The sequence below is a fragment of the Hippocampus bargibanti genome, linkage group LG08 (genome assembly GCF_051943395.1).
Source record: "Hippocampus bargibanti isolate YZ-2025 linkage group LG08, ASM5194339v1, whole genome shotgun sequence".
Classification (NCBI taxonomy): Eukaryota; Metazoa; Chordata; class Actinopteri; order Syngnathiformes; family Syngnathidae; genus Hippocampus; species Hippocampus bargibanti.
In genome coordinates, this window is record NC_142741.1 from 15,009,759 (window position 1) to 15,021,462 (window position 11,704).

Here is an 11,704-nt window from a genome sequence, read left to right on the forward strand (position 1 = left end):
ACCCTAGTTCTATGGGATGCAGTGCAAGTAAAAACATATTTTGATAATAGGCCAGTGCAGCTCACATCGATACGTTCAGCATGTGTTTCCTTCATTATAAGCACCTTGTTTATTTATGTATTTATTTATTTATTTATTCATTTATTTTATTATTTTTTCGGCTCCGGACGGATTTTTTCCCCCACCCTTTATGACGCTTCCAGCATTTTAGGTTGCCAGCCGCTGAGGAGATCTGAGTCCAAAATAACATTTTAAAAAATATCAGTTTGGAGTATATATTGTAATATTTTTGTGATTATTTGGTTTTACAAATATTAGTACTTTAGTTTTAGTATATAATAAAAGAAATATTTCATGTGAAACTCGATTGTTTAATGCTAACAGATGCAGCTATCATTGCTTGACTGTGCCTCCATGTTCCTTCTGTTCTGGACAGACTTGGGCCTTTTCTCCACCAAGACACTTGTGGAGGCCAACCCCGACCATCTGGTGGAAGTGCGCACCCAGCTGGCCCAGCCCACGGATGAGAACTGGGACCCCAGCGGCAGCCGCAAGATGTGGCGCTGTGAGAGCAGCCGCTCACACACTACGATCATCAAGTACGCCCAGTACCAGGCTTCATCATTCCAAGAATCGCTACGGGTCAGTAGTAGCGAGGTCGTCCAAATTGTCTTCCATTTTCATTTCCTGCCATTGGGTAGGCCACCTGTTGCGACGCATACTTTTGTCCACAATGTGTCTACTCTAGTCTATATTGATTTCTGAAATAGGAGGAGAATGAAAAGAAGAAGGAGATGGAAGCAGAGGCAGCCTCATCGGACAGGTGGGTGTCTTCCTTTGCCGGCCTTAATGGGGTCAACAGCTTTCTTGTTTCTGTTGCTAACGCTGGTGTTCCTGTGTCAGTCGGCGGAGGAAATGTCCTTTCAAGAACATCAAGTTTGGCACCAACATAGACCTCTCAGATGAAAAAAAGTATGTGGAAAAAATAGCATGTTGAATGTTGTTTATTTTATCTCACTGGAATCCTGAGATTCTAACAATTGCTTGTTTCACTCTATGGGTCCAAATGCGCAATTTGGATTTTTGTATGAAGTCCATTTTTTCGAGGCGGCTTGGGGCTTTGGGTGATGACGGTGCATGTGCAGCCAATCAGATGCCAGTAACAACTTGGCCCCAAGTGGTGTCGTGCTCTTGTACCACCAGAATGGTTCCGAAAAGCGTTCCATTGTAATCGCTCTGCCCCCCCAAAAAAGTCAAATGCAAAAGCAGCCATCTCAGCTCGGAGGGAGGCCGTTTCAATAAGAAGCCCATGGAAAAACGTTATAAATTGTCCATCGCTGTAAATCTGAGTCTGAATTGTTGTTTGACTCATTGTGTCATGTGATTGGCCGGTAACAGTCCACAAAATACCTCAGCCTTTGCCCAATGTCGCCTAGGATAGGCTTCATCTTGTCCATGACTTTAATTTGGAAAAGCATGCATGAAAGAAAAGGGAATAGATACCACTTGAGGTATAACAACCAACAATATTATTTCTGTCAATTTTATCAATATTGAATAAATTCAAATTAGCTGAAGTAGTGACTGATTTTATTTATGTATATAAAAGATAAAACAAAAACAGATTTCAGCTAACTTGTGTTCACCATTATTTAATTGCACCTTAAAGGACAACCGACGTCACCGGACAAGTTGTGTCCATAATTTGTAAAATGGCTTCAAATGACTTCTACTGAGCGAATATTCATTCAGGAAGTCTTGTTTTTGAGTTGGTGACGAGTCCGTATGTGACGTCACTAAAGGAACGCCCCTGACCGAAAAAAGGCACATTGTAGCAGTCCTTCCGTCACATCAATGTATTTTGCTGTAGTACTTGTTTGGTCGGAAAACCCCGTGTTGCACCAAAAAGCCACCAGAAGAGGGCGACAAAGCTCCATGGAAGGAATTTATCAGCCTGTGAAAACAGGCTGATTAAGTCCTCACAGGAGCTTGGACGCCATTTTCTGCCTCTTTTTGGGTGATACACTTCCCCCCATATAGCCTCAAAATGGCACGGAATAAATTCTTTAATCGATTGCAAACATGTATGCTTTCCTCTTCAGAACTATTTGAATCATATTCATAACTGGATGTGTAACAAGAAGGCATATTCTCCGAATCTGAAGCCATTGTTTTTATTCTCCAGCAAAGCAAGACGTCTTGGCGTGACGTCACGAACTGGGGGCGGGACTTCTGAAAATGCCCAATTCGCAGCTCAATTTTTGGCACATTTTGGACACTTTAAGTCATTTTAATTGGTGTTTTGCATTTGAATAAAAATATCACACTGCGTGTTTTGGGTATTTTAGATGCTATAAAACGTTTTTCTGATGTCAGTTAAGTAACAAAAAAGTGAAGTCGGTTGTCCTTTAAGTGGGCTTTCTTTAAGTTGCGTGTTGGAGTACAATTGTGCGAAAAGGTCCGCTGGGAGGAATTGTGGTTGTTCTTGGTCTGCGTTTGTCATTTTTTCCTATTCTCTCTGTAATGTTTTTTAGATGGAAGCAGCAGCTCCAGGAGCTAACCAAGCTGCCGGCCTTTGCTCGGGTGGTATCGGCCGGGAACTTGCTGAGCCATGTGGGGCACACCATCCTGGGCATGAACACGGTACAGCTTTACATGAAGGTTCCGGGGAGCAGGACACCAGGTAAACATGAGAATGGCAGAATAAATAATCGTTTGTCACTTTTGGTCACTTCTGCTAATAATAAGCGCCCATGTGATTATTTTAGGTCACCAAGAGAACAATAACTTCTGTTCTGTGAACATCAACATCGGCCCTGGTGACTGCGAGTGGTTTGCTGTGCCTGAACCATACTGGGGTGTCATCAACAGCTTCTGCGAAAGGTGCGTTAGAAGCTAATTTACTGCTTGCTCAATGTTTTGATTACTGCAGACATGTCTAGCACCAGGCCTGGAGGGCCACAGTCCTGCCTGTTTTCCATCTGATTCAGATGATCAGTTCATCAGCCAGCTCTGAAGCAGCATCAAAACGGTCCTGATGATTTGAATCAAGTGTGTTGCTCCTGGGAGAGCTAAAAAACGGGCAGGACAGTGGCCCTTGAGGACCAACTTTGGACAACCCTGGATTACTGTCTTCATGCTGACTTTTGGAGGATTCCATGACAGGAACAACATCAATTTCCTGATGGGCTCCTGGTGGCCGAACTTGGAAGACCTGTATGCGACCAACGTGCCTGTGTACCGCTTCATCCAGCGTCCTGGGGACCTGGTGTGGCTCAACACAGGCACTATCCACTGGGTGCAGGCTATTGGTTGGTGCAACAACATTGCGTGGAATGTGGGACCCCTCACAGGTGAAGGCAGCACTCTCAACATGATTGGTCATTCCCAATTATGGTCATGCTTTTGAAGCTGTAATGGAGGTGGTTTTTCTATGAATGTCGCCAGCCCATCAGTACAAGTTGGCAGTGGAGCGCTACGAGTGGAATAAACTGCAGAGCGTCAAGTCCATTGTTCCAATGATCCACCTATCCTGGAACCTTGCGAGAAACATCAAAGTATCTGACCACAAGCTCTTTGAGATGATCAAGTGAGAACTTGTCAAAAACATTTCCTTTCCTTTTAGCTCATGGTGATGCGATATTTACACCATTGTAGTGCATTCATTGCAGTTTCCTGTGGTGTTTGGAATTCGTTCATTCCCAAGGGTTAAATGTGCTTAAATTTATAATTGTTTAAAGTATTGTGCTATTATGTATCAGTGGATGCTTTGAAGTATCACCATGCAAATATTACTTATTTTTTTGTGTTTTACAAAATTATAAAACAGGACAGGAAGGAAAAAGTAAGTGAAACGAGCCCTTGGATTTAAGAACTGCTAGACCCTCATTTGGCAGCATTAACCTCAACCAAACATTTCCTGGAGTTGCGAATCAGACGAGAACAATGAGGATGAATTTTGTACCATTCCTACTTGCAAAACTGGTGCAGTTCAGCAACATTCCCGGGATGTCTGGTGTGAATAGCTTTCTTGAGGTCATTCCACAGCATCACAAACTGGTTGAGGTCAGGACTCTAGACAACTGATTTTCTTCAGAAGTTATTCTGTTGTCTTGCTTCTGTGCTTTGAATCACTGTGCTGTTGCACAACACAACTTCTTTTGAATGATGAACTGTTGGACTGATGGCTACGGTTTGTACTACAAAATATCGAGATAAACATGTAAACCTATTTTTGCATCGATGGGAGCACGCTGTCTAAGCCCTGAGGAAGGGAAGCACGCATGATGCTTTAATCACCATGCATATCAGTTGGGATAAGGTTTTCATGTTGGTTAGCGAATCCAGTTTTCATCCACACATGGCGTTGTGCTGTGCAACTTCATATAAAATATTGGCAGCATTTTTGGGGGGACAGCAATGGCTTAAATTGAAGATTTATATTATCAGACAATATTTTATGATCACATCGTTTTTCTGAATAGTCATTATACGCACACACATTTTATATAGTATATAATTCTGGTTGTCATATTGATAAATTTGAGTTTATATAAGATCTGGGTTCAAGCAGCCTCTGGAAATTTGTATTAATTATTCTGGAATGTTATTTATGATTTGAATGTGTTCAATAAATAAATATTTGCAGTTCATTTATTTTAATTAAACCACATTCACACTCCCCTATGAAATGAAATAGGAGTAAAAGTAAATCAAAACTTAAATGTGATAAATGATGACATGGTTACAAAATACAAACCACTTATTTGCTTATTCAATGCTGCAAATCCATTTTGGGCTTTATGTAAGCAGCTGAAAAAAAGTCTGTCATCATTCACGTTAAATTATTGCAAACACATTTTTTAAGATTAATGAGGCTATTTGTAACCCTAGCCAATGTGTCCATGTGTTAGGTATTGCTTATTGCGGACTCTGAAGCAGTGTCAGATGCAGCGAGAGTTTCTGTTGGCTGCAGGGAAGGAGCTTGTGTGGCACGGACGCTCCCACAATGAGCCCGCACACTACTGCAGTATTTGTGAGGTAAACCACGTGGGCCATGTTGTCTTTCATCCCCCCACCTGTGGTGTCTGCTTGGCTCATACTGGTGTGTCTCCTTTGTCCACGCAGGTAGAAGTATATGACCTTCTCTTCGTAACCAGCGAGAGCAACAGCAGGAAAACCTACGTGGTGCACTGCCAGGACTGTGCCCGCAGGGGGAGCCCCAACCTGGATAACTTCGTGGTGCTGGAGCAGTACAAGGTTGAAGAGCTCATGCAGGTCTATGACCATTTCACTCTGGTGAGTTTATTTCACAGACAGAATGATTCAAAAGTCATTTTTCCTTTGTGTTCGCTTTCTCATTCTATTTTTTTGGGGAGACGATTAAAGGTTTTCTGATTCTGATTGACAATGGAACCATTCCTCAGAACTGGGGCTGTGTGATCTGGCCAAATGTCTCAATATTGCACAAACACATTATGCATCTCAATGTCATGTTTCGACGAGTGGGGCTTCATATGATATTTGAGTTGACCTACCCTTTAAATGAAGTTAGCAGTGTCATAGCATGGCTGGTCATAGATGTAAAACAAATGCAAAACAGTAGTTGTTAGCACACCGGCTTCACAGTGCAGAGGTCGCCGGTTCGCGTCCTGCTCTGGCCTCCCTGGGCCCACGTGGGTTTTCTCCGGGTCCTCCGGTTTCCTTACACATTCCAAAAACATGCATGGTAGGCAGATTGAACACTCCAATTTGTCCCTGGGTGTGTTGTTTGTCTTTGTGTGCCCTGCGATTGGCTGTCAACCAATTCAGGGTGTGCCCGAAGACGGGCTGGGATCGGCTCCAGCACCCTAATGAAGAATTAGCGGTAGGTACGGAAAAATGGAGACTGAGTGGAACAAAAAAAAAAACAGAGAAAGCATTTATAAATGTAAACTGAAGTGTACAGAGAGAGGGCACAGCCACAGGGGCCAGGTAATGATTGTGTGTGATATTTGTTAACACCAGATGTTGTCATCAGAAGTCATCCTCAACAAAAGCAGCTCCATAAAAAACATGATGAGAGGGCTTGGAAAAAAAATATATAGTCAGTGCAGTATAGTCCCAGATACCATGAAGGTGTGAAAGTTCTTGGGCCATATTATTGACAAATGGTGAGTTTTGTTTTCCTCTTTACAGGTGAGTCCCTTGCCTTCTTCGTCTTGATGAGGATAAAGTGCTTATGGACATTGTTCAACATCAACGGTCTCTCCAAGCATCTATTCATTGTCATCATTTAGGAAGTAAGCCGTCAGTCCTCTTAAAGACGCTCTGTAGCATCCCCCAAGGCAGCTAGCTGTGCAGAAGCTGCGCGTCTATGCAACTGGCCTCCCCCTAACGGACTGGAGGGAGACAGCCACCCCTCCGAGACTGTTCCCACTGCCGGACTCCCAACATGCAGTCTGAGCGTTGTACATATTATATTGTTTCCAAATCATGTGACTACTGACTCTTTTGTTCTTGATTTTTATTTTGTTCCATTTGCCATCACCTATCTGGTCTTTTTATACGTTAGTTAAAACAAAAGAACACATTTGTAATGTGAACACCTGAGTGATGCAGTCTTTGCGACATGTCCCTTTTTTTAATCTTAAATATTGCTGAAACAACGTTGATCTATCATTTGTAGACACAAAGGCCAGGTGACGTGAAAAAAGGGTTGCACATAGAGTTCATTAGATTTTTTTTTAAAGTTGATGTAAATGTACACTATTTATAAATGCCTATTTATTGCTTGGATATATTTGTTGATGAAATTTATTCATTTTTTTCCTCCAAAATACCTGCCATTACTTTTAAAGGAGCCTTGTGATTTTTTTAAAGCAGCTCCTAATATGTTTTGTATAGAAATAAAAGTGCTTACAGCATTGTAAGAGACCTGATCTTCAATTGGGTTTGTTGTGTGAAGGATGTTTTATGCGTTGATAAATAAATTGTCTCTATTTATATTTTTTTTTCATTTATTTATTTTATTGCGTTATTATAAGCTGCAGGTGCAGCAAAGTAGCGTTTGGCACATAAACCTCAAAGTTGATGTTCTGGGAATAAATGACTTTGACTGCTATGATCTTTTATTCTTTTCCCAACTCAACTGCGATAAACTCAAGTAAACCGACAATGCTAATGAGATGATTTTCAAATAATCGTGTATTCAAAATTTCCCTCCATTAATCTTTTTTTAATAGAGCTATGTCAAGCTTGCTATCGGTGTTTACATTGCTCTCTCTAGCTTGATGTAGTGTTGTAAAAAAAAAAGCCTAAACTTTGGCTAAAAAAAAGTAGCAATAACCCAGTAGCAGTAGCAGGACGTTTTCGTAACTGACGTCAATGTGCGACACTGAGTATTGCTTATTATATGAATAAAAGGAAAGAGCCACAGATGCTAATTCATTGATTTTGGAACAACCCATTCTAAGTAAGAATGTCCGATTTATTTGAACAGCCTATTCGCATCCACACACCATATACACATTGAAACATACAATTACAGTGTTTCACAAACACAGGTATGCATTTGCTCAGAGGTAAATGGAAACGTATTCAATCTCCCATACTTCTGAGCTGCACCACAAATTGAAACAGCCATGCGCCGACTTAAATGCTCAGATAACAGATGAAGAGAAAGTACGCTAGTTAAAGTGGGTTTACAAATGCTAATGATCCTGGTATTTAAAGTTTAAAGATGATGTAATTCTGAAGTGGGTAAATTTTGCTAGTGTTCATGCTTCTGGGGTTCATGTCATTGCCCTGTTTTTATCAATTTGTAGCCCACATGCATGCTGCAAAAATCAAATCTCGGGAAGCAATACTTATTTTCTCATGTCTTTTGTTTGATTTTTATTTTCTTCTGTTTGTATTCATCTTGGCCCATGCAGTAGGCATGGGCTTTTTTTTCACGTGTATGGGCGTTTGTGGGGAGGGGGGGGCATTCTTTCTGAACCGCTCATCCGTTCCTACCAGGCTTTGCAATTCTCACTGATCACATGTGAAAAAACACAGCCCATGCTGTGTTTTGCTCCAAAGAGCATTATAAATGTTACAACCTCCTAATATCCAGGACATAAAAGGAGGAAGTCATGCAAGTGACAGTTTGGAAAAGAGGAACAGAGAATATACCAGACCTTGAAATTATGTGAAAAAAGATAACATGAGTAAAAATTTTAGGAATGTAATTGTAATCATATCATTTGATCAAATCTTATCCATAAAACGTAAATGTGTCCACGTCATTGCACCTATTTTTTTGTGTTACAAAATAAACATTCAATGTAATATTTATCAAGTCTGAAGTTATAATTTTACAAATGAAAGTCAGCTTGAACGGTCTCCATCTTACTAGCGACCTGAATGATGACAAGTGCTGTTGAAAATGGAAAGATGGAGGTTATGTGAAAATAATGAATGATAATAGCAGCCTAGTACACACTATGATTCAATTGCATGACATTGTTTAAATGGGGCAACCATTATGTTTTATTTTTTTTATCAAAGAAAGTACAAATGAGGCATGATATGTGTTATGTTCGACAAGCCTTTTATAAGAGCACTTGAGAGCAAATATGCATACTTGATTGATTGATTTATAATTTCTTCGCAGAAGCATTGAGCGCCACATCCCACGCTTCCGCTTCCTTTCTCTCTAAACTTGATGTGTGATTTTTGCAGACACGCATTGTTTCTGCGGTCATTGTGCTGCAGCTTAAAGAAAGGAAAAGCGTGGGACAGATGGTTTCTCGACAAGCCCAGCACGTGGCCACCCCCCCATTTGACAGTTAATTCATTAGCGCGCCTGCTAACAGGTGAGTTGACAGCTACCTTGCCTTTAATGGACCTGTGATCCTTGTTGAATGTTCCCTTTTTAAGCATTTCCTCCATTCATCATGCGACTTGAGAGAAGACTGTTTTTTTTTCTTTTAGAGATTTTCAAGAATGTATCAGCCGAGAGGCGAGAATGTTCCTTTCAAATGATGAACAAGCCGATTGCGCCAGGCCATATCCAGCCCGCAAGGCGATTAGTAATAAGATGTAAAGTTTTATCACAGACAGAATAATTGACAATAACACCAGTTGATAAAAATATTTGGAATTACACAATGTAATTTACACATTTCTCCACTGCGAGACTAATAAAGGCAAATCCAATCCAATCCAATATTCACAGATGTGGAAAGGCTTTTTTCACGTGTGTGGGCGTGTGTGGGGAGGGGGGGGGGCTGTCTTTCTGAAAAAAACAAGATAAATATAGAGAGAGAATGATAGATGGATAATATATATATATATATATATTTAGATATTTATATATTTATATATATATATATATATATATATATATATATATATATATTTAGATATTTATATATTTATATTTAGATATTTATATTATACTGTATGTATACGCACATGCACATACAAATAAAAATACAGATAAGTTAATCAAAATATAAATGAACTTTTTTTTCAATGAATGGCTTTCCTGTCATGAGGGGGCTTTTTCTTACAGGAAACGAAACAGATTGGGAAAAGGTGGGTGTGGACAGGTGAAAGCCGTGTGTGGAATCCCACAGGAAGCAGTAAGTGATGAACACCAATGTAAACATGCCATGATTGATAACAGCGTATAAATTGTGGGGCATGGAACCAGCAGATGTCACTGCAGTTATGAAGGAGATGACACACACACAAGCGCACGCACGCACACGCGCGCGCGCACACACACGCACACACACACACACACACACACACACACACACACACACACACACACACACACACACACACACACACACACACACACACACACACACACACAATATCCATTTCAAACTGCCGTAAAAGCTTCGCCAAAACAAACATGTGAATCAAACCTCTGGAAATGGAGGACACTAATATGGTGCTGCGACGGGGCGGGAAAAGCCGAAAGGAAAAGAAGAAAGTGCGTATTCGGATGCGTTAGTCACACATTTGACTCATGTGCTGTTTCTTTCCCTTCAATTTGTTTTCACAGTCAAAGTGTATGAGTCAAGCAGGATCTAAGCAGAAAGGGGAAAAACTAATTATAAAGAACACATGCGGTTTGATTTGAAAAGAGGAAATCCAAAGTTATCATTCTTCAGTCGCATGCTGTCAAGTGTTTCTTTTTTTTTTTTCAGCTGAAGAAACCACAGTCGCAGTTGTGGAAGTGATGGATCACACTGGAATGTCCGTCTGGATCCACTACTGTTACATACTCTGAGTCATTCTTTGAGAGTGCATACTTGGGATCATTATTATGACAGGCTATTCACGACACAATTTAGTCACATTTTTAAATACTCTGTCCCCAGTCAATGTACTTTACCATATAACACCTAGTCAATATTTTATAAAAATTCACTTTTGGTTCCACCAAATGCATTTTGTCCCTGAAAGGCCAACACACATTGAAGCATATTAGGAACCGTCAGAATAGATTAGGTGAATGCAGGTTTCTGGTTTTCATTGCAGACACAAACATCATTTCACACTTACTCCCTGTACTCCCGCAGATTTTTTGCAAGTTCACTCACATTCCAAAAACATGCACATCAGTTTCATAGATGACTCAATTCTCCCTCAGTGTAAGTGTAAACGTGAGTGTGAATGGCTGTTTATCGACACAGCACATGCACTGGAATTGGTTCACAACCAGTCCAGAGTGTTGCCTGCCTGATTGCCCAAAGTCCGCTGGAAAAACCTCCAGTTATGGAGAAAAAATCATAGACTGCAAAAAAACCGACAGACAGTTAGTTCTTTAGTTACACGCCGAGCTGAAGTCTCCTGCGGTCAAGTAGCGGCATGTGTCGCTGTCCTCACTTCCAACGTGTCTTGAAAGTGTCCCTTTCAGTCACCCTCATTGTTGTGTGCGTGTGCGTGTGTGTATGTGTGCGCGCGCGCGTGTGCGTGTATGTGTGCGCGCACGTGTGGGCGCGTGTATGTGTGCCAATGAAGCACGGACATCGGTACAAGTCACCCAAATTCCTTACGAATGAGTCCAATAGCTGTTTGGTCTGTGAGTCACAAGAAGCATGGAGCTAACTTGATGAACATCTTATGATCTTCTTACATGCACACACGCACTCACATTGACAAGAAGGAGACAGAGATAGAGAGAAAAAAGGAGACATTTGTGGCCAACAAAGACTTCAAGGAGAATGTTTGCATTTAAAAATTCTAAATCTCAGTTGATTCTATTTCTGTATTTGGCTCCTTTAATGTAAGAATGAATGAACATCTCATGGCAAATGTTTGCATAAAATACCATAAAATACCCTATTCTTTTCTGCTCTCATTTACTTTTTTGTGCATCATAAATGTGTTTTGTATTTATGTCAGTGGGCTGGGGCTGGTGACACATTGGCCACACAGTGCAGATATACTAGGTTTGATTTCAGTTTAGACCTTCATGTGTGGAGTTTCCATGTTCTCCACGTGCCTCCGTGGGTCTCCTGGTCCTCAGGTTTCCTCCCACATTCCCCAAAACATGCGTGCCGGCTGATTGAAGGCTATAAATTGTCTCTGATTGTTGGTCTCTGTGTGCCCTGCGATTTGTTAGCAACCGGTTCAGGGTGCTCCTTGCCAACTGCCCAAAGATGGCTGGAATCCAGCATGCCCCATGACCATGGGGAGGATAAAGTGGATCAGAAAATGG

General features: G+C 41.0%; 1 protein-coding gene and 1 long non-coding RNA gene across 7 annotated transcripts in view; both read left to right on the forward strand.

Annotated features, from left to right (window-relative positions):
* kdm6a (lysine (K)-specific demethylase 6A) overlaps positions 1-6,989 on the forward strand; it is a 74,312-nt gene extending 67,323 nt beyond the window's left edge. For 5 of the 6 annotated variants that reach the window (XM_089002930.1, XM_089002932.1, XM_089002933.1 and 2 more), the window contains 10 exons: positions 437-642; positions 771-823; positions 904-972; positions 2,535-2,683; positions 2,769-2,883; positions 3,166-3,353; positions 3,448-3,589; positions 4,914-5,040; positions 5,128-5,298; positions 6,178-6,989. In XM_089002930.1, the coding sequence (XP_088859056.1) occupies positions 437-642; positions 771-823; positions 904-972; positions 2,535-2,683; positions 2,769-2,883; positions 3,166-3,353; positions 3,448-3,589; positions 4,914-5,040; positions 5,128-5,298; positions 6,178-6,204 (1,247 nt within the window). In that variant the 3' untranslated portion in view covers positions 6,205-6,989. The remainder of the gene's footprint in view (positions 1-436; positions 643-770; positions 824-903; positions 973-2,534; positions 2,684-2,768; positions 2,884-3,165; positions 3,354-3,447; positions 3,590-4,913; positions 5,041-5,127; positions 5,299-6,177) is intronic. The other variant, XM_089002931.1, reaches the window with a different exon arrangement.
* Positions 6,990-8,700: 1,711 nt separating this feature from the next.
* LOC148894631 (uncharacterized) lies at positions 8,701-11,314 on the forward strand. The gene is made up of 3 exons (XR_016115835.1): positions 8,701-8,837; positions 9,539-9,608; positions 10,188-11,314. It is a non-coding gene; the product is annotated as an uncharacterized LOC148894631 (long non-coding RNA).
* The last annotated feature ends 390 nt before the right edge of the window (positions 11,315-11,704 follow it).